Genomic DNA, 22,905 nt, shown 5'->3' on the forward strand with positions numbered 1-22,905 from the left:
TTCTGGGAATTGAGGGCGGGAAATCCTGGAAAACTCTTGGGAATGGAGGATGGGAAATCCTGGGAAATGAGGGTGGAAAATCTTGGGAATTCAAGGTGGAAAATCTTGGAAAAATCGAGGGAATGGAAAGGGGAAAATCCCAGGAATTGAGGGTGGGAAATCCTGGAAAAATCTTGGGGAAAAAAAGAGTGGAAAATCCTGGGAATTGAGGGTGGAAAATCTTGGGAAATAAGGGTGGAAAATTCTGGGAATCAAACGTTGAAAATCCTGGAAAAATCTTGGGAATGGAGGATGAGAAATTCTGGGAAATGAGGGTGGAAAATCTTGGGAAAGGAGGCAGGAAAATTCTGGGAATTGAGGTCGGGAAATCCTGGAAAAATCTTGGGAAAGGATGCTGGAAAATCTTGGGGAAAAAAGGGTGGAAAATCCTGGGAATTGAGGGTGGAAAATCTTGGGAAAGTAGGCAGAAAAATTGTGGGAATTGAGGGTGGAAAATACTGGGAAACCAACATGGAAATTCCCAGGAAATGAGGGCAGGAAATTCTGGGAAATAAAGGTGGGAAATTCTGGGAATTGAGGCTGGGAATTCCTGGATAGGAAGCAGGAAAATCTTGGGAATGGAGGATGGGAAATCCTGGGAAAGAAGGCTGGAAAATCTTGGGGTAACTAATGGCAGAGTGTGGGAATTGATGGGAAAATCGCAGGAAATGAAGGTGGAAAATCCCAGGAAAGACGGGCGGGAATTCCCGGCTCCTCCTAGGCGCTGTCCCAAGCCCAGCGGGGACGGGGACGCGTCCGGGGGAGGCCACCGAGGCCCCGGGGACGGAAGGGGACAGCGGCCGTGTCCGTGTCCCTGTCCGTGTCCTTGTCCTTGTCCTTCTCCTTCTCCTTCTCCTTCTCCTTCTCCTTCTCCTTCTCCTTCTCCTTCTCCGTGTCCGTGTCCTGGTCCTGGTTTCCTGGGAAGAGCCGTGGCACAGGGCTGGCACAGGGCTGGCACAGGGATGGCACAGGGATGGCACAGGGATGGCACAGGGGACAGGAGGGGACAGGGGGTGGCAGCTGTCGGTGTCACCCCCGCGCCCTCCTTGGGGACATTCCCAGCTCCGTACCCGCCTCCGGCTCCGCTCCGGCTCCATCGCGCTCCAGTGCTCCGGTGGAGTTGGTGCCCGTGGAATCAGTGCCCATGGATGTGGTGCCCATGGAATTGGTGCCCTTGGAACAGTTTCCCATGGAATTGGTGCCCATGGAATTGGTGCCCATGGATGTGGTGCCCATGGGATTCCCCATGGAATTGCTGCCCATGGGATTCCCCATGGAATCAGTGCCTGTGGAATTGGTGCCCATGGAATTTCCCATGGAATTGGTGCCCGTGGAATTGGTGCCCATGGATGTGGTGCCCATGGAATTCCCCATGGAATCAGTGCCCATGGATGTGGTGCTCATGGAATTTCCCATGGAACTGGTGCCCATGGAACTGGTGCCCATGGAATTGGTGCCCATGGAATTGGTGCCCGTGGAATTCCTCATAGAGTTGGTGCCCATGGAATTGGTGCCCTTGGAACGGTTTCCCATGGAATTGGTGCCTATGGAACTGGTGCCCATGGATGTGGTGCCTGTGGATGTGGTGCCCATGGGATTCCCCATGGAATTGGTGCCCATGTATGTGGTGCCCATGGAACCGGTGCCTGTGGAATTCCTTGTAGAACTGGTGCCCATGGAATTGGTGCTCATGGAATTCCCCATGGAATTGGTGCCCATGGAATCTGTGCCCTTGGGACGATTTCCCATGGAATTGGTGCCTGTGGACCTGATGCCCATGGAATTCCTCATGAAATTGTTGCCCGTGGAATTCCCCTTGAAATCGGTGCCCATTGAACTGGTGCCCTTGGAATGGTTTCCCATAGAATTCCCCATGGAACTGGTGCCTGTGGAACTGGTGCCCATGGCATTCCTCATGGAATTGGTGCCCATGGGCTGTTTTCCCATGGAATTGGTGCCCATGGAATTCCTTGTTGGACTGGTGCCCATGGACTGGTTTCCCATGGAATTCCCAACAGAGGGGTTTCCCATGGAATTCCCCACGGGCGGGTTTCCCATGGAATTCCCCATGGACGGGTTTCCCATAGAATTCCCAACAGACGGGTTTCCCATGGAATTCCCCAGGGAATCCCCCGTGGCCGCGTCCAGGGCCCGGCGGCGCCGCTCCAGGATGGATCCCAGCTCCAGGGCCGATCCCTGATCCCGATGATCCCGATGATCCCGATCCCGGCTCTGCCGGCTGCGCCTCCGGCTCGGCCTCCGCAGGGCGCCCTGGGACACACAAGGGACACAAAGGGGACACTGTGGGGACACAAAGGGGACATCGAGGGGACACCACAGGGATATCAAGGGGAGGGATATCATGGGGACATCGAGGGGACATTGAGGGGACACAAAGGGGACACTGTGGAGACACAAAGGGGACATCGAGGGGACACAAAGGGGACATTGAGGGGACAGTGAGGGGACACAAAGGGGACATCATGGGGACATCGAGGGGACACCACGGGGATATCAAGGGGAGGGACATCAAGGAGACATTGAAGGGACACAAAGGGGACATTGAGGGGACACAAAGGGGACATTAAAGGGGACATTGAGGGGACACCACGGGGATATCAAGGGGACATTGAAGGGACACAAAGGGGAAACCACAGGGGACATTGAGGGGACAGTTCAGCAGCCGTGTGGGCGTGCAAAGGGGACATCTAAGGGGCCACCAGGGGGACAGCTTGGGGACATTGAGGGGACAGCGAGGGGACACCACAGGGATATCAAGGGGACATTGAGGGGACACCACAGGGGACATTGAGGGGACAGTTCAGCAGCCGTGTGGGAGTACAGAGGGGACATCTAAGGGGCCACCAGGGGGACAGCTTGGGGACAGCAAAGAGGCCACTGAGGGGACATCAAGGGCCACCAAAGGGGACACCCCAGGGACAGAGTGGGGACAGTGCAGGGAAATCAGGTTGTCACCATGGGGACATCAAGGGGACATTGTGGGGACAGCAAGGGGACACTGCAGGGACAGGACATCAACACCGTGGGTGTACAAAGAGGACCTCAAGGGGCATCACAGGGACATCATGGGGACACCATGGGGACACCGTGGGGACACCATGGGGACACCATGGGGACTTCAGAGACACCACGGGGACAGCAAGAGCATGTCAAGGGACACTGAGGGGACATCAAGGGCCGCCAAAGGGACACAAAGGAACAGAATGGGGACACTGCAGGGAGAGCAGGTCATCACCTTGGGGACACCACGGGGACATCAAGGGGAGGGACATCAAGGGGACAGCAAGGGGACAGCGAGGGGACAGTGAGGGGACACCAAGAAGACGCCACAGGGACATCAAGGAGACAGTGGGGGGACACCATGGGGACACCATGGGGGTGTGATAGGGACACTGAGGGGACAGCGTGGGGACATCAAAGGGATGTCAAGGGGAGAGCATGGGGACACAAGGGGGACACCAAGGGGACATCACAGGGACACCAAGGGGACACTGTGGGGACATCCCAGGGACACCAAGGGGACATCACAGGGACATCAAGGGGAGGGACACCAAGGGGACACCAAAGGGACAGTGAGGGGACACCATGGGGGTGTGATAGGGACACTGAGGGGACAGCGTGGGGACATCAAAGGGACATCAAGGGGAGAGCATGGGGACACCAAGGGGACATCAAGGGGACACCAAGGGGACACCGTGGGGACACCGAGGGGAGGGATATCAGTGGGACATCAAAGGGGACATCACAGGGACACCAAGGGCAGAGGGGACAGCGCTGCCCACCAGGATCCCCTGCAGCTCCAGCGCCGCGCTCCTCCTCTTGCTGCCCACGGAGTCCTGCTGGGAAACCGGGAATGGCTCAATCCCGGAATTCCTGACTTCAGGAATGGCTCAGTCCCGGAATTCCTGACCCTGGGAATGGCTCAATCCCAGGAATTCCTGAATCCAGGAATGGCTCAGTCCAGGAATTCCTGACTCTGGAATGGCTCAATCCAGGAATTCCTGACTTCAGGAATGGCTCAATCCCAGGAATTCCTGACCCGGGAATGGCTCAATCCCGGAATTCCTGAATCCAGGAATGGCTCAATCCCGGAATTCCTGACTGGGAATGGCTCAATCCAGGAATTCCTGAATCCAGGAATGGCTCAATCCCGGAATTCCTGACCCTGGGAATGGCTCAATCCCAGGAATTCCTGAATCCAGGAATGGCTCAATCCCAGGAATTCCTGACTGGGAATGGCTCAATCCCAGGAATTCCTGATCCTGGGAATGGCTCAATCCCGGAATTCCTGACCCCGGGAATGGCTCAATCCCAGGAATTCCTGACTCCGGGAATGGCTCAATCCAGGAATTCCTGAATCCAGGAATGGCTCAATCCCAGGAATTCCTGATCCCAGGAATGGCTCAATCCAGGAATTCCTGACTGGGAATGGCTCAATCCAGGAATTCCTGACCCCAGGAATGGCTCAATCCAGGAATTCCTGACTGGGAATGGCTCAATCCCAGAATTCCTGATCCCGGGAATGGCTCAATCCAGGAATTCCTGACTGGGAATGGCTCAATCCCAGGAATTCCTGATCCGGGGAATGGCTCAATCCCGGAATTCCTGACTGGGAATGGCTCAATCCCGGAATTCCTGATCCTGGGAATGGCTCAATCCCAGGAATTCCTGATCCCGGGAATGGCTCAATCCCAGGAATTGCTGACTTCAGGAATGGCTCAATCCAGGAATTCCTGACCCCAGAAATGGCTCAATCCCAGGAATTCCTGACCCTGGGAATGCCTCAATCCCGGAATTCCTGACCCTGGGAATGGCTCAATCCAGGAATTCCTGACTCTGGAAATGGCTCAATCCAGGAATTCCTGACCCCGGCAATGCCAGCCCGTTGTCCCCGTTGTCACCTGGCTCGGGGCTGGCCTGGTCCCCGCCGGCCGCAGGACGATCCCGGTGCGGATCCGCTCCAGCATCTCCTGCACGGCCCGGGCTCGGATGTCCTCGGTCCCCGAGTCACCTGCGGGGGTGGCACCGTGTCACCTCCCCGTGCTGGGGACACCGCTCGGGTCACACCGAGGGTGGCGCTGTCACCTCCCCGTGCTGGGGACAGGGCTGGGGTCACACCGAGGGTGGCGCTGTCACCTCCCCGACTGGGGACAGGGCTGGGGTCACACCGAGGGTGGCGCTGTCACCTCCCCGTGCTGGGGACACCGCTCAGGTCACACCGAGGGTGGCGCTGTCACCTCCCCGGGCGGTGCCACCCTGTCCCCAGATCACCCGCAATGGAGCTCAGGGACCCCTGGAGCAGCGTCTGTCCTGGTGACACTTTGGGGACACTCCCGATGTCCCCACCCTGGTGACATTCGCAATGTCCCCACTCCCACCCTGGTGACACTTTGGGGACACTCCTGATGTCCCCACCCCTGCCCTGGTGACACTTTGGGGACACTCTCAATGTCCACACCCCCACCCTGGTGACATTCCCAATGTCCCCACCCTGAGGACACTTTGGGGACACTCCCAATGTCCCCACTCTGGTGACACTCCTGATGTCCCCATCCCCACCCTGGTGACATTTCCGATGTCCCCACCCTGGTGACATTCCCGATGTCCCCATCCCCACCCTGGTGACATTCCTGCTGTCCCCACCCTGGTGACATTCCCAATGTCCGCACCCTGGTGACATTCCCGATGTCCCCACTCCCACCCTGGTGACACTTTGGGGACACTCTCAATGTCCCCACTCTGGTGACATTCCCAATGTCCCCACTCTGGTGACACTCCTGATGTCCCCATCCCCACCCTGGTGACATTCCCAATGTCCGCACCCTGGGGACACTTTGGGGACACTCCCGATGTCCCCACCCTGGTGACATTCCCGATGTCCCCATCCCAGCCCTGGTGACATTCCCGATGTCCCCACCCTGGTGACATTCCCAATGTCCCCACCCCGGTGACACTCCCAATGTCCCCACCCCTCCGGACTCACTTTGCTCCGGGTTTTTCCGCACCTTCCTCTGCCTGAGGGCGGCCAGGGGGCTGCGGGGGGGGGACAGGAGGTGACACCCCTGTCACCCCCCCCCTCCCCTCTTGGGGACAGCGGATTTCCGGGAATATTCTGGAATGTTGGCCGGAAGAGCCGCCAATGGGATGTGTCACCTACTCGTTGGGGCCGGCGGTGGCCGCGGGCGGTGGCAGCGGTGGCGGCGGTGGCACCTCGGGGTGGCCCTGGGGCGGCGGCTGCTGCTCCAGCTGCTCCCGGAGGGATCCCACTGGAATGAGGCGGGATCGGGATTGGGAATCCCTCTGGAATTGCCTGGGACCCTCTAAAATCCCCCTGGAATCTGTCTGGAATTCCCTCTGGAATTTTCTGGAATCCCCCCCTGGAATCTTCTGGAATCCCTTTGGAATCGCCCTGAAATCCCTCCTGGAATCCCTCTTGGAATCTTCTGGAATCCCCCCATGGAATCTTCTATAATCTCCTCTGGAATTTTCTGGAATCTCCCCTGGAATCTTCTGGAATCCCTTTGGAATCCCCCTGAAATCCCCCCTGGAATCCCCCTTGGAATCTTCTGGAATCCCCTCTGGAATAATCTGGAATCCTCTAAAATCCCCCTGGAACCCTCTGGAATCTTTCTGAAATCCTCCTGGAATCTTCTGAAATCTCCCCTGGAATCTTCTGGAATCCCTTTGGAATGCCCCTGAAATCCCCCCTGGAATCCCCCTTGGAATCTTCTGGAATCCCTTTGGAATGCCCCTGGGATTCCTCTGGAATCTCCCGGAAACCTCTGGGATTCTTTGGAATCAGTCTGGAATCCCCTCAGAATCTTCTGGAATTCTCCTGGAATTTTCTGTAATCCCTTGGAATCCTCTAAAATCCCCCTGGAATGCTCTGGAATCTTTCTGAGATCCTCCAAAAAATCCCTCTGGAATTCTTTGGAATCCATCTGGAATCCCCCTGGATTTTTCCTGGAATCCACTAAAATCCCCCCTGGAATTCTTTGGAATTTCCTGGAACCCTCTGGAATTCCATGTGGAAATTCCCACCTTCCTTCTCCAGCGCTTCCAGCCGCTCCCTCAGCTCCCGTTTCTGCTCCCGCTCCTCCTCCAGCGCTTCCCGCGCCCGCTGCAGCTCCTCCCGCTCCTGCTCCAGCTCCTCCTCCTGTGGGAATACGGGAATTCCGGGATCTGGGAAAACCCCAAGGATGGTCACGCCTCCCCAACCCTAAAATCGGGAATTTGGGGAAAAATTCCCGGTGGGTTTTGGGGCAAATCTGCCCTCGCTGTGGGGTGAGGTTCCATCAACAGCTTGGGAAATCCAGGGAGGGAAATCCATGGAGGGAAATCCATGGATGGAAATCCATGGAGGGAAATCCATGGAGGGAAATCCATGGAGGGAAATCCATGGTGGGAAATTCATAGAGGAAAATTCATGGAAGGGAATCCATGGAAGGAAATCCATGATGGGAAATCCACAGAGTGAAATCCACTGAGGGAAATCCATGGATGGAAATCCATGGAGGGAAATCCATGGTGGAAATCCATGGAAGGAAATCCATGATGGGAAATCCATGGAGGGAAATCCATGGAGGGAAATTCATACAGGAAAATTCATGGAAGGAAATCCATGGTGAGAAATCCATGGAGGGAAATCCAGGGATGGAATTCCATGTAAACAATCCATGGAGAGAAACCCATGATGGAAAATCCATGGAGGGAAATCCATGGTGGGAAATCTGTGATCGAAATCCATGGAAAGAAAATTCATGGAGGGAAATCTGCTGTGGGAAATCCACAGAGGGAAATCCATGGAATTCCATCCATGGATTCATGGAGGGAAGTCCATGGAAGGAAATGCATGGAGGGAAATCCACAGAGGGAAATCTGTGAAAGTAAATCCATGGAAGGAAATCCATGGAAGGAAGTCCATGGTGGGAAATTCATAGAGGAAAATTCATGGAAGGCAATCCATGGTGCGAAATCCATGGAAAGAAATCCATGGTGGGAAATCCATGGAAAGGGATCCATGAGGGGAAATCCATGGTGGGAAATCCATGGAGGGAAATCCATGGAGGGAAATCCATGGAGGGAAATCCAGGGATGGAATTCCATGGAAACAATCCATGGAGAGAAACCCATGATGGAAAATCCATGGAGGGAAATCCATGGTGGGAAATCCATGGAAGGAAATCCATGCAGGGAAATGCATGGAGGGAGATCCATGAGAGAAAATCCATGGAAGGAGATCCATGGAGGAAAATTCAGGGATGGAAATCTATGGTGGGAAAACCATGGAAAGAAATCCATGGAGGGAAATCCAAGGGGGGAAATCTGTGGAAGGAAATCCATGGAAGGCAATCCATGGTGGGAAATCCATGGAAAGGGATCCATGGGGGGAAATCCATGGTGGGAAATCCGTGATGGAAATCCATGGAAAGAAAATTAATGGAGGGAAATCCGCTGTGGGAAATCCATGGAGGGAAATGCATGGATGGAAATCCATGGAATTCCATCCATGGATTCATGGTGGGAAGTCCATGGAAGAAAATGCATGGAGGGAAATCCATGGTGGGAAATTCATAGAGGAAAATTCATGGAAGGAAATCCATGGTGAGAAATCCATGGAAGGAAATGCATGGAGGGAAATCCACAGAGGGAAATCCATGGATGGAAATCCATGGAAGGAAATCCATGGATTCATGGAGGGAAGTCCATGGAAGGAAATGCATGGAGGGAAATCCACAGAGGGAAATCTGTGAAAGTAAATCCATGGAGGGAAATCCATGGTGGGAAATTCATTGAGGCAAATTAATGGAAGGAAATCCATGGAAGGAAATGCATGGAGAGAAACCCATGATGGGAAATCCATGGAGGGAAATCCGTGATGGGAAATTCTGGGAAGGAAATCCATAGAGGGAAACCCATGGGAGAAATCCGAGGTGGGAAATCCATGGAAGGAGATCCTTGGATGGATATCCATGGTGGGAAATCCATGGAGGGAAATCCATGGTGGGAAATCCATGGAAAGAAATCCATGGAGGGAAATCCAAGGAGGGAAATATGTGGTGGGAAATGCATGGAGGGAAATCCAAGGATGGAAATCCATGGAAGGAAATCCATGGAAGGCAATCCATGGTGGGAAATCCATGGAAAAAAATCCATGGAAAGGGATCCATGGGGAGAAATCCATGATGGGAAATCGATGATGAGAAATCCATGATGGGAAATCCAGAGTGAAATCCACAGAGGGAAATCCATGGATGGAAATGCATGGAGGGAAATCCACAGAGGGAAATCTGTGAAAGTAAATCCATGGACGTAAATCCATGGAAGGAAGTCCATGGTGGGAAATTCATAGAGGAAAATTCATGGAAGGAAATCCATGGTGAGAAATCCATGGAGGGAAATGCATGGATGGAATTCCATGGAAAGAAATCCATGGAAGGAGGTCCATGGTGGGAGATCCATGGTGGAAATCCATGGTGGGAAATCCATGGAAGGAAATCCATGCAGGGAAATGCATGGAGGGAGATCCATGAGAGAAAATCCATGGAAGGAGATCCATGGTGGGAAATTCAGGGATGGAAATCCATGGAAAGAAAATTCATGGAAGGAAATCCATGGAAGGAAATCCACAGAGGGAAATCCATGGATGGAAATTCATGGAATTCCATCCAAGGATTCATGGTGGGAAGTCCATGGAAGGAAATGCATGGAGGGAAATCCACAGAGGGAAATCTGTGAAAGTAAATCCATGGAAGGAAATCCATGGTGGGAAATTCATAGAGAAAATTCATGGAAGGAAATCCATGGATGGAAATGCATGGAGGGAGATCCATGAGAGAAAATCCATGGAAGGAGATTCATGGAGGAAAATTCAGGGATGGAAATCCCTGGTGGGAAATCCATGGTGGGAAATCCAAGGAAGGAAATTTGTGGTGGGAAATGCATGGAGGGAAATCCAAGGATGGAAATCTGTGGAAGAAAATCCATGGAAGGAAATCCATGGAGGGAAATCCACGGAAAGAAATCTGTGGTGAGAAATTCGTGGAAGAGAAATCCATGGTGGGAAATCCATGGAAAGGTATCCATGGGGGGAAATCCATGGTGGAAAATCCGTGATGGAAATCCATGGTGGGAAATCCATGGAAGGAAATCCATGCAGGGAAATGCATGGAGGGAGATCCATGAGAGAAAATCCATGGAAGGAGATCCATGGAGGAAAATTCAGGGATGGAAATCCATGGTGGGAAAACCATGGAGGGAAATTTATGGTGAGAAATGCATGGAGGGAAATCCAAGGATGGAAATCTGTGGAAGGAAATCCATGGAAGGCAATCCATGGTGGGAAATCCACAGTGGGAAATCCATGGAGGGAAATCCATGGAAGGAAATCCACAGAGGGAAATCCATGGATGGAAATTCATGGAATTCCATCCATGGATTCATGGAGGGAAGTCCATGGAAGAAAATGCATGGAGGGAAATCCACAGAGGGAAATCTGTGAAAGTAAATCCATGGAAGTAAATCCATGGAAGGAAGTCCATGTTGGGAAATTCATAGAGGAAAATTCATGGAAGGCAATCCATGGTGGGAAATCCATGGTGGGAAATCCATGGAAGGCAATCCATGGTGGGAAATCCATGGAAAGAAATCCACGGAGGGAAATCCATGGTGGGAAATCCATGGAAAGAAATCCATGGTGGGAAATCCGTGATGGAAATCCATGGAAAGAAAATTCATGGAGGGAAATCCGCTGTGGGAAATCCATGGAGGGAAATGCATGGAGGGAAATCCATGGAAAAGCAGCGCTCCATGGAATAATGGGAATTGAGGGGTGGGATCTGGACCCCGCTGTCCCCTCCCCGCAGTGTCCCCAAGCTTGGGGACATTCCCTCACCCGCTGGCGCCGTTCCTGCCGCGTCTCCTCCAGCTCCCGGCTGAGTTTTCCCAGTTCCTGGAACGCTTCCAGGAGTTGGGAATCGGGCGCGACGCTCCTCAGCAGGATGGAGCTCTGGCGCTTCGCCTCCTTCTGCTGGACCAGCATCTGGAGGCGCGGGTGTCACCTCAGTGTCACCTCAGTGTCACCTCCTTGTGTGCCACCCACCGTGGTGTCATCCTCTGGAGAGGCTGGCAGTGAATCCCAGCCGGCTCCGTGCAGGAAAACCGCAGTGGGAGAATCCTGGGATCATCCCTTTCCCTTGGGATCACCCCATTCCCTCAGGAGTGGTGCCAGGGATGTGCTGGGACACCCTCTTGTCACCCTGTGCCACTCTCAGCGGTGTCCCCAACCCCTCAGTGTCACCTTCTGGAGGGGCTGGTGGCTCCATCCCGATAAACCACAGCAGGAGAATCCTGGGATTGTCCCATTCCCTTGGGATCACCCCATTCCCTTGGGATCACCCCATTCCCTCAGGATGGGTGCCAGGGATGTGCTGGGACATCCCATTGTCACCTCTCTGGCACCCCCAGCGGTGTCCCCAACACCTCAGTGTCACTTTCTGGACGGGCTGGTGGCTCCATTCCAATAAACCACAGCAGGAGAATGCTGGGATTGTCCCATTCCCTCGGGATCACCCCATTCCCTCGGGATGGGTGACCCCAGTGCCACCTCCGTGCCACCCCCAGCGCTGTCCCCAAGGCCCCGGTGGCACCTGGTGGGCGAAGGCCTCGGCGTGGCAGCGCAGGTCCTGCTCCAGCTCCAGCTGCTCCAGGGCCTGGCAGTAATCCTGGGTGACAATCTGGGACACTGCGGGGACAGCGGGGTGGTACCGGGAAAGGGGAAAAAGGGTGGGAAAAATGAGTGGGAAATGGGGGGAAAAGGGTCAGAAAAGGGGAAGGGAAAGGTGGGAAAAGGGGGAAATGAGGGGTGGGAAATCAGGGAAAAAGGGGTGGGAAAGGGGTGGGAAATGGGGGAATAAAAGGCAGGAAAGGTTAAAAAAGGGTGGGAAAAGATTTGGGAAATGGGAGGGAAAAGGGTGGGAAAAATGGGTGGAAAATGGGGGGGGAAAAGGGTCAGAAAAGGGGGAGGGAAAGGTGGGAAAAGGGGGAAATGAGGGGTGGGAAATTGGGGAAAAAGGGATGGAAAAAGTGTGGGAAATGGGGGAAGAAAAGGCAGGAAAGGAGAGGGGAAAGGTTAAAAAAGGGTGGGAAAAGATTTGGGAAATGGGAGGGAAAAGGGTGGGAAAAAGGATAGGGAAAAATGGGTGGAAAATGGGAGGGAAAAAGGGTCAGAAAAGGGGGAGGGAAAGGTGGGAAAAGGGGAAATGAGGGGTGGGAATTCGGGGAAAAAGGGGTGGAAAAGGGGTGGGAAATGGGGGAAGAAAAGGCAGGAAAGGAGAGGGGAAAGGTTAAAAAAGGGTGGGAAAAAGGGGAAAAGATTTGGGAAATGGGAGGGAAAAGGGTGGGAAAAGGATCGGAAAAAGGGGTGGGAAATGGGGGAAGAAAAGGCAGGAAAGGAGAAGGAAAAGGTTAAAAAGGGTGGGAAAAAGGGGAAAAGATTTGGGAAATGGGAGGGAAAAGGGCGGGAAAGGGGTGGGTGAAAAGGGGTGGGAAATGGGGGAAAAAGGGTTGGAAAAGTGTAGGAAAAGGGGGGAGGAAAAGGTGGGAAAGAGGAAATGAGGGGTGGGAAATGGGGGGAAAAGGGTTGGAAAAGTGTAGGAAAAGGGGGGAGGGAAAGGTGGGAAAGGGGGGAAGAAAAGGCAGAAAAGAAGGGGGAAAATGTTAAAAAAGAGTGGAAAAAGGAGGGAAATGAGGCGTGATAAGGTGGGAAAAGGATGGGAAAAGTTTGGGAAAAGGGTGGGAAAAGGGGGGAATGAGGGGTGGGAAATAGAGGAAAAAAGGGGGAGAAGGGCAGAAAAAATGTGGAAAATGTGGAAGGAAAAGGGGAGAAAGTGGAAGAAAAGTGTGGGGAAGATTTGGGAAATGGGAAGGAAAAGGGTGGGAAAAGGATGGGAAAAAGGGGTGGGAAAGTGTAGGAAAAGGGGGGAGGGAAAGATGGGAAAGGGGGAAATGAGGGGTGGGAAATAGAGGAAAAAAGGGGTGGGAAATGGAGGAAGAAAAGGCAGGAAAGAAGGGGGAAAATGTTAAAAAAGAGTGGAAAAAGGGGGGAAATGAGGCATGATAAGGTGGGAAAAGGATGGGAAAAGTTTGGGAAAAGGGTGGGAAAAGGGTGGGAAAAGGGGGGGAGGGAAAGGTGGGAAATGGAGGAGGAAAAAGTGGGGAAGAGAGGAAATGAGGGGTGGGAAATGTGGGGAAAAAAGGGAGGGGAAGGGCAGAAAACAGGTGGAAAAGGGGGGGAAAAGTGGAAAAAATGTGGGAAAGGTTTGAGAAATGAGGGGGGAAAAGGTGAGAAGTGAAAGGAAAATGAGGTGGAGGGAAAGGAGGGGGAAAAATGATGGGAAAAGGGGTGGAAAAGGGATGGGAAAGGGAGGGAAAAAGGTGGGAAAATGGAGAAAAAGGGGGGAAAAAGGGGGAAATGAGGGTGATGCCACCACGGGCACCGGGGCTGTTGGTTTGGGGTGGCCCTGGTGGCACTGGAGGGGACACGGGGACCCTGCTGACCTCTCTTGAAGGACCTCAGTGCCCTCTGGCTGGCGGCCAGGGCTGCCCGCAGGCGCTGCTGCTCCTCCCGCTCCAGCTCCAGCTGTGCCCGAAAATACAGGAAAATATGTGAGAAATCCGGGAAATAGCCGGGAGAAAATCCGGGAGAAAATAAGTGAAAAATCCGTGACACATCCAAAAAAAACCTGCAAAAAATTCGGGAGAAAATCTGGGAGAAAATAAGTGAAAAATCCATGACACATCCGCAAAAAAACTGCAAAAAATTCGGGAGAAAATCTGGGAGAAAATAAGTGAAAAATCCGTGACACATCCGCAAAAAAACTGCAAAAAATTCGGGAGAAAATCCGGGAGAAAATAAGTGAAAAATCCATGACACATCCGCAAAAAACCTGCAAAAAATTCGGGAGAAAATCCGGGAGAAAATAAGTGAAAAATCCGTGGCACATCCGAAAAAAAACTGCAAAAAATTCGGGAGAAAATCCGGGAGAAAATCTGAGAGAAAATAAGTGAAAAATCCGTGACACATCCGCAAAAAACCGCAAAAAAATTCGGGAGGAAATCTGAGAGAAAATAAGTGAAAAATCCGTGACACATCCGCAAAAAACTGCAAAAAATCCGGGAGAAAATCCGGGAGAAAATAAGTGAAAAATCCGTGACACATCCGCAAAAAAACTGCAAAAATATTCGGGAGAAAATCTGGGAGGAAATCTGGGAGAAAATAAGTGAAAAATCCGTGACACATCCGCAAAAAACCTGCAAAAAATTCGGGAGAAAATCTGGGAGAAAAATCTGTGACAAATCTTCAAAAAAACACTGTGAAAGTGTAATGAAAAATCCGTGAATAATCAGGGAGAAATCTAGGAGAATTTTGGGAGAAAATGTGTGACAAATCTGTGAAAACTCAGTGAAAAATCTGGGTGAAATGCAGGGGGAAAATGGGGAAAAGATCAGTGAAAAAAATAGTGAAAAATCTGGGCAAAATCAGGGGGAAAAATGGGGAAAAATCAATGAAAAATTAGTGAAAAATCTGGGAGAAAATCCGGGAGAAAATCTGTGACAGATCCTCAAAAAATTTGTGAAAACGTCATGAAAAATCTGGGAATAATCAGGGAGAAAACCAGGAGAAATCTGGGAGAAAATCTGTGACAATTCCGTGGAAACTCAGTGAAAAATCGGGGAGAAATACGGGGGAAAAATGGGAAAAAGATCAGTGAAAAAATTAGTGAAAAATCTGGGAGAAAATCAGGAGGAAAAAATGGGAAAAAAAAATCAATGAAAAATTAGTGAAAAATCTGGGAGAAAATCCGGGAGAAAATCTGTGACAGATCCTCAAAAAATCTGTGAAAACGTCATGAAAAATCTGGGAATAATCAGGGAGAAAACCAGGAGAAATCTGGGAGAAAATCTGTGACAATTCCATGGAAACTCAGTGAAAAATCGGGGAGAAATACGGGGGAAAAATGGGAAAAAATCAGTGAAAAATCAGAGGGAAAAAATGAGAAAAAAATCAATGAAAAATTAGTGAAAAATCTGGGAGAAAATCTGGGAGAAATATGTGAAGAATTCGTGAAAAATCCAGAAGAAATCCAGGAGAAGAACTGTGAGAAAATCCAGGAGAAATTTCGTGAGAAATTTCACAAAAAATCAGTGAAAAAATCTGTGAAAAATCTGGGAGAAAATCAGGGAGAAAATCTGTGACAGATCCTCAAAAAATCTGTGAAAACGTCATGAAAAATCTGGGAATAATCAGGGAGAAAACCAGGAGAAATCTGGGAGAAAATCTGTGACAATTCCGTGGAAACTCAGCGAAAAATCGGGGAGAAATACGGGGGGAAAATGGGAAAAAATCAGTGAAAAATCTGGGCAAAATCGGGGGGGGGGGAAATGGGAAAAAAAAAACAATGAAAAATTAGTGAAAAATCTGGGAGAAAGATGTGAAGAATTCGTGAAAAATCCAGGAGATAAACTGTGAGAAAATCCAGGAGAAATTTCGTGAAAAATTTCACAAAAAAATCCGTGAGAAAATCTGCGAAAAATCTGGGAGAAAATCCATGAAAAATCTGTGAAAAATCCACGAAAAATCCACAAATTTTGTGAGAAATCAGTGAGAAATTAACAAAAAATCAAGGAAAAATCCATGAAAAATCCTGTCCTGAGCCCTGGGACGTTGCAGGGGTTTAATCCCAAATAATCCCAAAAATCCCCAAATGGGAACGGGGGGTTTTTTGGGGTTTTTGGGGTACCTGGGTGTGCAGGTGCTGCAGCTGTGCCTGGAGGTCCCGGTGCTGTTCCAGGAGCTGGGAGAGACCTTCCTGTGGAGCTGGGGGAAAAGTGGGAATGAGGGATGGGAAATAGGGAAAGGTGGGAAATGGGGGGAGAAAGTGGGAAATGGGGAAATTGAGGGGTGGGAAAGGGGGAAAGTGGGAAAAGGGGAAAAGGGGGAAAGAGGGGAAAAGGGGGGAAAAGGGGAAAAGAGGGAAAAGGTGGGAAAAGGGGGAAAAGGGGAAAAGAGGGAAAAGGGGGAAATGGGGGAAAAGGGAGGGAAACGGGGAAAAGAGGGAAAAAGGGGAAAAAGGAGGGTAAAGGGAAAAAGAAGGGAAAAGGGGAAAAAAGGGGGGAAAAGGGGAAAAGAGGGAAAAGGGGGAAATGGGGAAAAAGGGGGAAAAGATGGAAAAGGGGAAAATGGGGGGAAAAGGGGGGAAAAGGGGGAAAGGGGAAAAGAGGGAAAAGGGGGAAAGGGGAAAAGAGGGAAAAGGGGGAAATGGGGGGAAAAGGGGGGAAAGGTGGGAAAAGGGAGAAAAGGGGGGAAGGGGGAAAGAGGGAAAAAAGGGGGAAAAGGGGAAAATGGGGGAAAAGAGGGAAAAAGGGAAAATGGGGGGAAAAGAGGGAAAAGGGGAAATTGAGGAGTGGGAAAGGGGGAAAGTGGGAAAAGGGGGAAAAGAGGGAAAGAGGGAAAAAGGGGAAAAAGGGGGAAAAGGGGAAAAGACGGAAAAGGGGAAAATGGGGGGAAAAGGGGGGGAAAGGGGAAAAGAGGGAAAAGGGGGAAAGGGGAAAAGAGGGAAAAGGGGGAAATGGGGGGAAAAGGGGGGAAAGGTGGGAAAAGGGAGAAAAGGGGGGAAGGGGGAAAGAGGGAAAAAAGGGGGAAAAGGGGAAAATGGGGGAAAAGAGGGAAAAAGGGAAAATGGGGGGAAAAGAGGGAAAAGGGGAAATTGAGGAGTGGGAAAGGGGGAAAGTGGGAAAAGGGGGAAAAGAGGGAAAGAGGGAAAAAGGGGAAAAAGGGGGAAAAGGGGAAAAGACGGAAAAGGGGAAAATGGGGGGAAAAGGGGGGAAAAGGGGAAAAGAGGGAAAAGGGGGAAATGGGGGAAAAAGGGGAAAAAGGAGGGTAAAGGGAAAAAGAAGGGAAAAGGGAAAAAAGGGGGGAAAGGGAAAAAAGGGGGGAAAGGGGGAAAGAGGGAAAAGGGGAAAATGGGGAAATGGGAGAAAGAGGGAAAAGGGGAAAATGGGGGGAAAAGGGGGGTAAAGGGAAAAAGAAGGGAAAAGGGAAGAAAGGGGGGAAAGGGAGAAAAGGTGGGGAAGGAGGGAAGGATGAAAAGAGGGGTGGGAAATGGGGGAACGAGGAGTGGGAAAGGGGGAGGAAAAGTGGGAAATGGGGGGGAAAGATTAGGAAAGGGGGAATTGAGAGGTGGGAAATTGGGGTGGGAATGGGGAAAGGGAAACGGTGGGAAAGGGAGGGAATGAGAGGTGGAAAAGGGGGAAAAAGGGGGAAAGGGGGGTGGGAAATGGGGGGAATGAGGAGTGGGAAAGGGAGATAAAACGTGGGAAATGGGGGGAAAGATTGGGAAAGGGGGAATTGAGGAGTGGGAAATAGGGAGGAATGGGAAATGAGGGGGGAAAGGAAAATTGAGGGATGGGAAATTGGGGTGGGAATGGGGGAAAGGGTGGGAAAGGGAGGGAATGAGATGTGGGAAAGAGGGAAAAGAGGGAAAAGAGGGAATAGAGGGAAAAGAGGGAAAAGAGGGAAAAGGGGGAAATGAGGAGTGGGAAAGGGGGAGAATAGGGGAAAAAGGGGGAAAAGGGGGAAATGGGGAAAGAGGGGAAAGGAGGGTGGGAAATGGGGAATGAGGAGTGGGAAATGGAAAAAAAAGGGGAAAAAGGGGGGTGGGAAATGGAGGGGAATGAGGAGTGGGAAAGGGGGAGAAAAATGGGAAATGGGGGGGAAAGATTGGGAAAGGGGTAATTGAGGGGTGGGAAATAGGGAGGAATGGGAAGTGAGGGGGGAAAAGGTTGGGAAAGGAAGAATTGAGGGATGGGAAATTGGGGTAGGAATGGGGGAAAGGGGGGGAAAGGGAGGGAATGAGAGGTGGGAAAGAGGGAAAAGGGGGAAAAGAGGGGAAAGGGGGAAAAGAGGGGAAAGGGGGAAATGAGGAGTGGGAAAGGGGGAGAATAGGGGAAAAAAGAGGGAAAAGGGAGATAGGGAAAGAGGGGAAAGGAGGGTGGGAAATGGGGAATGAGGAGTGGGAAATGGGAAAAAAGGGGGAAAAGGGGGAAAAGGGGGATGGGAAATGGAGGGGAATGAGGAGTGGGAAAGGGGGAGAAAAAGTGGGAAATGGTGGGGGGAAAGATTGGGAACAGGGGGAATTGAGGGGTGGGAAAAGGGGGAGAAAATGAGTGGGAAAGAGGGAAAAAGGGCCCTGCAGCCCCCCCAGAGCTGAGCCCCCCTCGTCACCCCATCCCAGCTGCGTCCCTAATATCCTGACTGGAATCTGCAATGGGATCCAGCAGGAATGAGGTGTGACAGTGGGGTGGCATCCCTGGGACACCCCAAACACCCCCCAAAGACCGTCCCGGGGTGGGATCCGGGAATTTGGGATGTTCCCACAAGGTCCCCAGAGGCTGCCGAGAACCAGAAGCGGCCCCTTGGGAAAAGAGGATGGGAAAGGGGAAGCGCAAGCGGTGTCGGCGACTGCGGTTGGATTTCGGTGTTGGTTTCACTTGATTTGACCCAAAACGGGGCTTGGGAACGGCCCCAAAGGTCAGTATGGGGACAGGCTGGGATTTGGGGACACTGGGATGGGACAGCGGGGCAGGGATGGGGTGTGGGATGGGATGGATGGGATGGGATGGGATGGATGGATGGATGGATGGATGGATGGATGGATGGATGATGGATGGATGGATGGATGGATGGATGGATGGATGGATGGATGATGGATGGATGGATGGATGGATGGATGATGGATGGATGATGGATGGATGGATGGATGGATGGATGGATGGATGATGGATGGATGGATGGATGGATGATGGATGGATGGATGGATGGATGATGGATGGGTGGATGGATGGATGGATGGATGGATGGATGATGGATGGGTGGATGGATGGATGGATGGATGATGGATGGATGGATGGATGATGGATGGATGGATGATGGATGGATGGATGGATGGATGGATGGATGGATGGATGATGGATGGATGGATGGATGATGGATGGATGGATGATGGATGATGGATGGATGGATGGATGGATGGATGATGGATGGATGGATGGATGGATGGATGATGGATGGATGGATGGATGGATGGATGGATGGATGATGGATGGATGGATGGATGGATGGATGGATGGATGGATGGATGATGGATGGATGGATGGATGATGGACGGATGGAACAGAATTGGGATGGGAAGGAATAGGGATGATTTGGGATGGAATTGCGATGGAATGGGATGGGATAAAATGATATGGCGAGGAAATGCGATGGGATGGGATGGGATGGGATGGGATGGGATGGGACACCTCAGTCTCACCTGGGAGCTGGGCAGGGGTGGGTGGCTCCTCCAGGGCCACCCCTGTGGCTGTCACCTCCTCTGGGGCCGCCTCAAGGCTCCCTTTGGGGCTCCTGGCCAGGCTGATCCTCTCCAGCTGCGCGTTCTCCTGCTCCAGGAGAATTCCAGAATCCCAGGATTGGGGTTCCCCCAGTGTGCCCCAAGGGTACCCTAGAACTTTGTCCCCACAAAAGGACAATTTTGGGGACCTGTCCCAGTCCCCACCTGGGCACTGAAGGCCTGGGCTCGCTGCCGGCTCTGCTGCTCCAGCTCCACCTCGGTGTCCAGCGCCGCCAGCTCGGCCAGCAGCGCCTGCGACGCTGAGGGTGACACCGGTGGGGACACCAGGGGGGTCAGGTGCCACCAGCGTGCCCAGAGCCCGGCCAGGGCACCCAGGAGTGGGGCTGGCACCGAGCCAGGGTGGGGATTTAACCCAGGGAGGTGCCAGGGACATTAGGGACATGGGAATGGGACATTGGGATGGGACACGGGGATGGGACACGGGATGGGACATTGGGATGGGACACGGGGATGGGACATTGGGATGGGACATTGGGATGGGACACGGGGATGGGACACGGGGGTGGGACAGGGCTCACCTTGCTCCAGCTGGGCCAGCCGAGTCTCGGTGTCATCTGGCACTGGATCCAGGGGTGAGTGCTATGGAGGGAAAAACGGGAATGAAGCTCTGGGTTGGCATGGAATTCTGTTGGCATGGAATTCCATTGGCATGGAGTTCCATTGGCATGGCCATGGCAAATGTCATCGTGTTGGCGCAGCGTGGCATTGTCATGGCACGGAATGGCCCTCGGGATGGAATTTGGTTGGGAAGGAATTTTGTTGGGATGGGATGGCCCTTGGTGGGGAATTCCATTGGCATGGTGTTCCATTGGAGCAGGGCTGTTTGGCACTGGCACCGCATTGGCACAGAATTCCATTGGCACGGCATTCCAGGCCCCAGCAGGGCATTCTATCAGCATTCCACTGGGCACTGGCAGGGTATTCCATTGGCATTCCATCGGCATTCCATTGGTGAACACTGAGCCACCTGGGCACCCTCAGTGCCAGGGACGCTGTGCCCGCGTCACCCCTGGAATCTGGGCATGGGGCACCCCTCCTTCATCCCCCCAATTTATGGGATCAGCAAGGGGGGATCCAAAGGAAGAGGAGCCTGGAAGAGGGAAGAGGAGCCTGGAAGCGATACCTGTCCAAGAGCTGCCTCTTCCTCCTCCTCCTCCTCGCTGCTCCCGGACTCCATGATGGCTGTGGGGACCCGAGCCAGGACTGTGGTGACACCAGGGGTGACAGTGGGGGGACAGGGCCGTCGCTAGCACCCCCTGGCACAGCCCTGGGGTCCCCAGTGTGGCACTGGGGATATCCCTTGTCCCCAGCTTCCCCTGGACCATTCCCCACAATCCCTGATCTGATGGGAAACGTGCTTGGGAATCCGAATCCCAACCCCTTTACCCGGGACAGGACCCTCTCCCAGCCAATCCCCCAATCATGAGGAGGGAAAATCTCCCCAGACCCCAAATCCCAGTCCCCGAACCCCACTGGTGACCCCCCAACTCCATCCCCCAATCATGAGGAGGGAAAATCTCCCCAGACCCCAAATCCCAGTCCCCGAACCCCACTGGTGACCCCCCAACTCCATCCCCCAATCCTGAGAAGGGAAAATTCCCCCAGACCCCAAATCCCAGTCCCCAAACCCCACTGGTGACCCCCCAACTCCATCCCCCAATCTTGAGAAGGGAAAATCCCCCCAGACCCCAAATCCCAGTCCCCAAACCCCACTGGTGACCCCCCAACTCCATCCCCCAATCTTGAGAAGGGAAAATCTCCCCAGACCCCAAATGCCAGCCTCCAAACCCCACTGGTGACCCCCCAGAAATCCCTCAATCCTGAGGAGAGAAAATTCTCCCCCAGCCCCCAAATCCCACTGGTGACCCCCGAAAAATCCCCCAATCCTGAGGAGGGAAAATTCTCCCCCAGATCCCAAATCCCAGCCCCCAAATCCCACTGGTGACCCCCCAAAAATCCCCCAATCCTGAGGAGGGAAAATTCTCCCTCAGCCCCCAAATCCCACTGGTGACCCACCAATAATCCCCAGTCTTGAGGAGGAAAATTCCCCAGCCTGCAAACCCCACTGATGACCCCCCAAAAATCCCCCAATTTTGAGGAGGGAAAATCCCCCCAGAACCCAAACCCCACTGGTGACCCCCCCAAAAATCCCCCAAACCTGAGGAGGTAAATACCCCCCAGACCCTAAGCCCCAGCCCCCAAACCCCACTGGTGGCCCCCCAAAAAATCCCAGTTTTGAGGAGGGAAAATCCCCCCAGACCCCAAACTCCACTGGTGACCACCCCAAAAATCCCCCAAACCTGGGGAGGTAAATACCCCCCAGACCCCAAATCCCAACCTCCAAACCCCACTGGTGGCCCCCCAAAAATCCCCCAATTTTGAGGAGGGAAAATCCCCCCAGACCCCAAACTCCCCTGGTGACCACCCCAAAAATCCCCCAAACCTGGGGAGGTAAATACCCCCCAGACCCCAAATCCCAGCCCCCAAACCCCTCTGGTGACCCCCCAAAAATCCCAGTTTTGAGGAGGGAAAATCCCCCCCAGCCCCCAAACCCCACTGGGTGACCCCCCGAAATCCACAATCTTGAGGAGCAAAAATCCCCCCAGCCCCCAAACTCCACTGGTGACCACCCCAAAAATCCCCCAGACCTTAGGAGGTAAAATACCCCCCAGACCCTAAACCCCAGCCCCCAAACCCCACTGGTGGCCCCCCAAAAATCCCCCAATTTTGAGGAGGGAAAATCCCCCCCAGCCCCCAAACCCCACTGGTGACCCCCCAAAAAATCCCAGTTTTGAGGAGGGAAAATCCCCCCAGACCCCAAATCCCAACCCCCAAACCCTACTGGGTGACCCCCCAAAACTCCCCCACGAGGTTCCCCCTTACCTGTGAGGTGTCCCCCGACTCCGTCCCCAATCCAGGCCATGTCTGGGGCCCCCCAAACCCCGGAGATTTTGGGGTGCCTCCCTTTCCCCGGCGCTGCCTCCTCGTTCCCCCCACAGGGAAGTGAAACCTCCCTCCCCTCCCTGTCCCCTCCCTCCTCCCGAGGGGCCCCGATCCCAAGGGGGGGGAAGCGAAACCCACAGCAGGATGTTGGGATTTTCCATGGCGAGTTTTCCCCTAAAACACAGAATTATGGGGTTTTGGGGAGCTGCAGCTTGGGGTGGGGTCAGGGCCTGCCCCTCCAGGAGTTGCTGGGATGGGAATTGCTTGGCCATGGAAGGAAACATCGGAGCACGGAAGGGTTTGGTGAACACAGTGGTTCATTCACCAATACAACCTAATTTTTGCCGATTTTAGGAAAGGGGGATCCAACTGTAGGAAAGAGGAGTTTTCCCCTAAAACACAAAATTATGGGGTTTTGGGGAGCTCGGAGTGG

The 22,905-nt window shown here is 52.8% G+C and overlaps 1 protein-coding gene across 2 annotated transcripts; it reads right to left on the reverse strand.

The window, feature by feature from the left end:
* Positions 1 to 956: 956 nt before the first annotated feature.
* LOC141729113 (uncharacterized) lies at positions 957 to 22,517 on the reverse strand. Of its 2 annotated transcripts, none has more exons than XM_074540681.1 (15): positions 22,413 to 22,517; positions 20,653 to 20,732; positions 20,048 to 20,108; positions 19,674 to 19,768; positions 19,431 to 19,557; positions 15,861 to 15,937; positions 13,618 to 13,699; positions 11,709 to 11,803; positions 10,955 to 11,101; positions 7,102 to 7,216; positions 6,218 to 6,326; positions 6,044 to 6,093; positions 4,962 to 5,071; positions 3,843 to 3,896; positions 957 to 2,310 (listed from the first exon to the last, which is right to left on the reverse strand). In XM_074540681.1, the coding sequence occupies exons 1-15, from the start codon at positions 22,450 to 22,452 to the stop codon at positions 1,069 to 1,071; spliced, it is 2,484 nt and encodes an 827-aa protein (XP_074396782.1). In that variant the 5' UTR covers positions 22,453 to 22,517; the 3' UTR covers positions 957 to 1,068. The 2 variants fall into 2 exon arrangements, with proteins under 2 accessions (XP_074396782.1, XP_074396783.1); XM_074540682.1 differs by having other exon boundaries at positions 958 to 2,310; positions 20,653 to 20,711.
* Between the last annotated feature and the right edge of the window lie 388 nt (positions 22,518 to 22,905).

Source organism: Zonotrichia albicollis, chromosome 5 (assembly GCF_047830755.1).
Source record: "Zonotrichia albicollis isolate bZonAlb1 chromosome 5, bZonAlb1.hap1, whole genome shotgun sequence".
Lineage (NCBI taxonomy): Eukaryota > Metazoa > Chordata > Aves > Passeriformes > Passerellidae > Zonotrichia > Zonotrichia albicollis.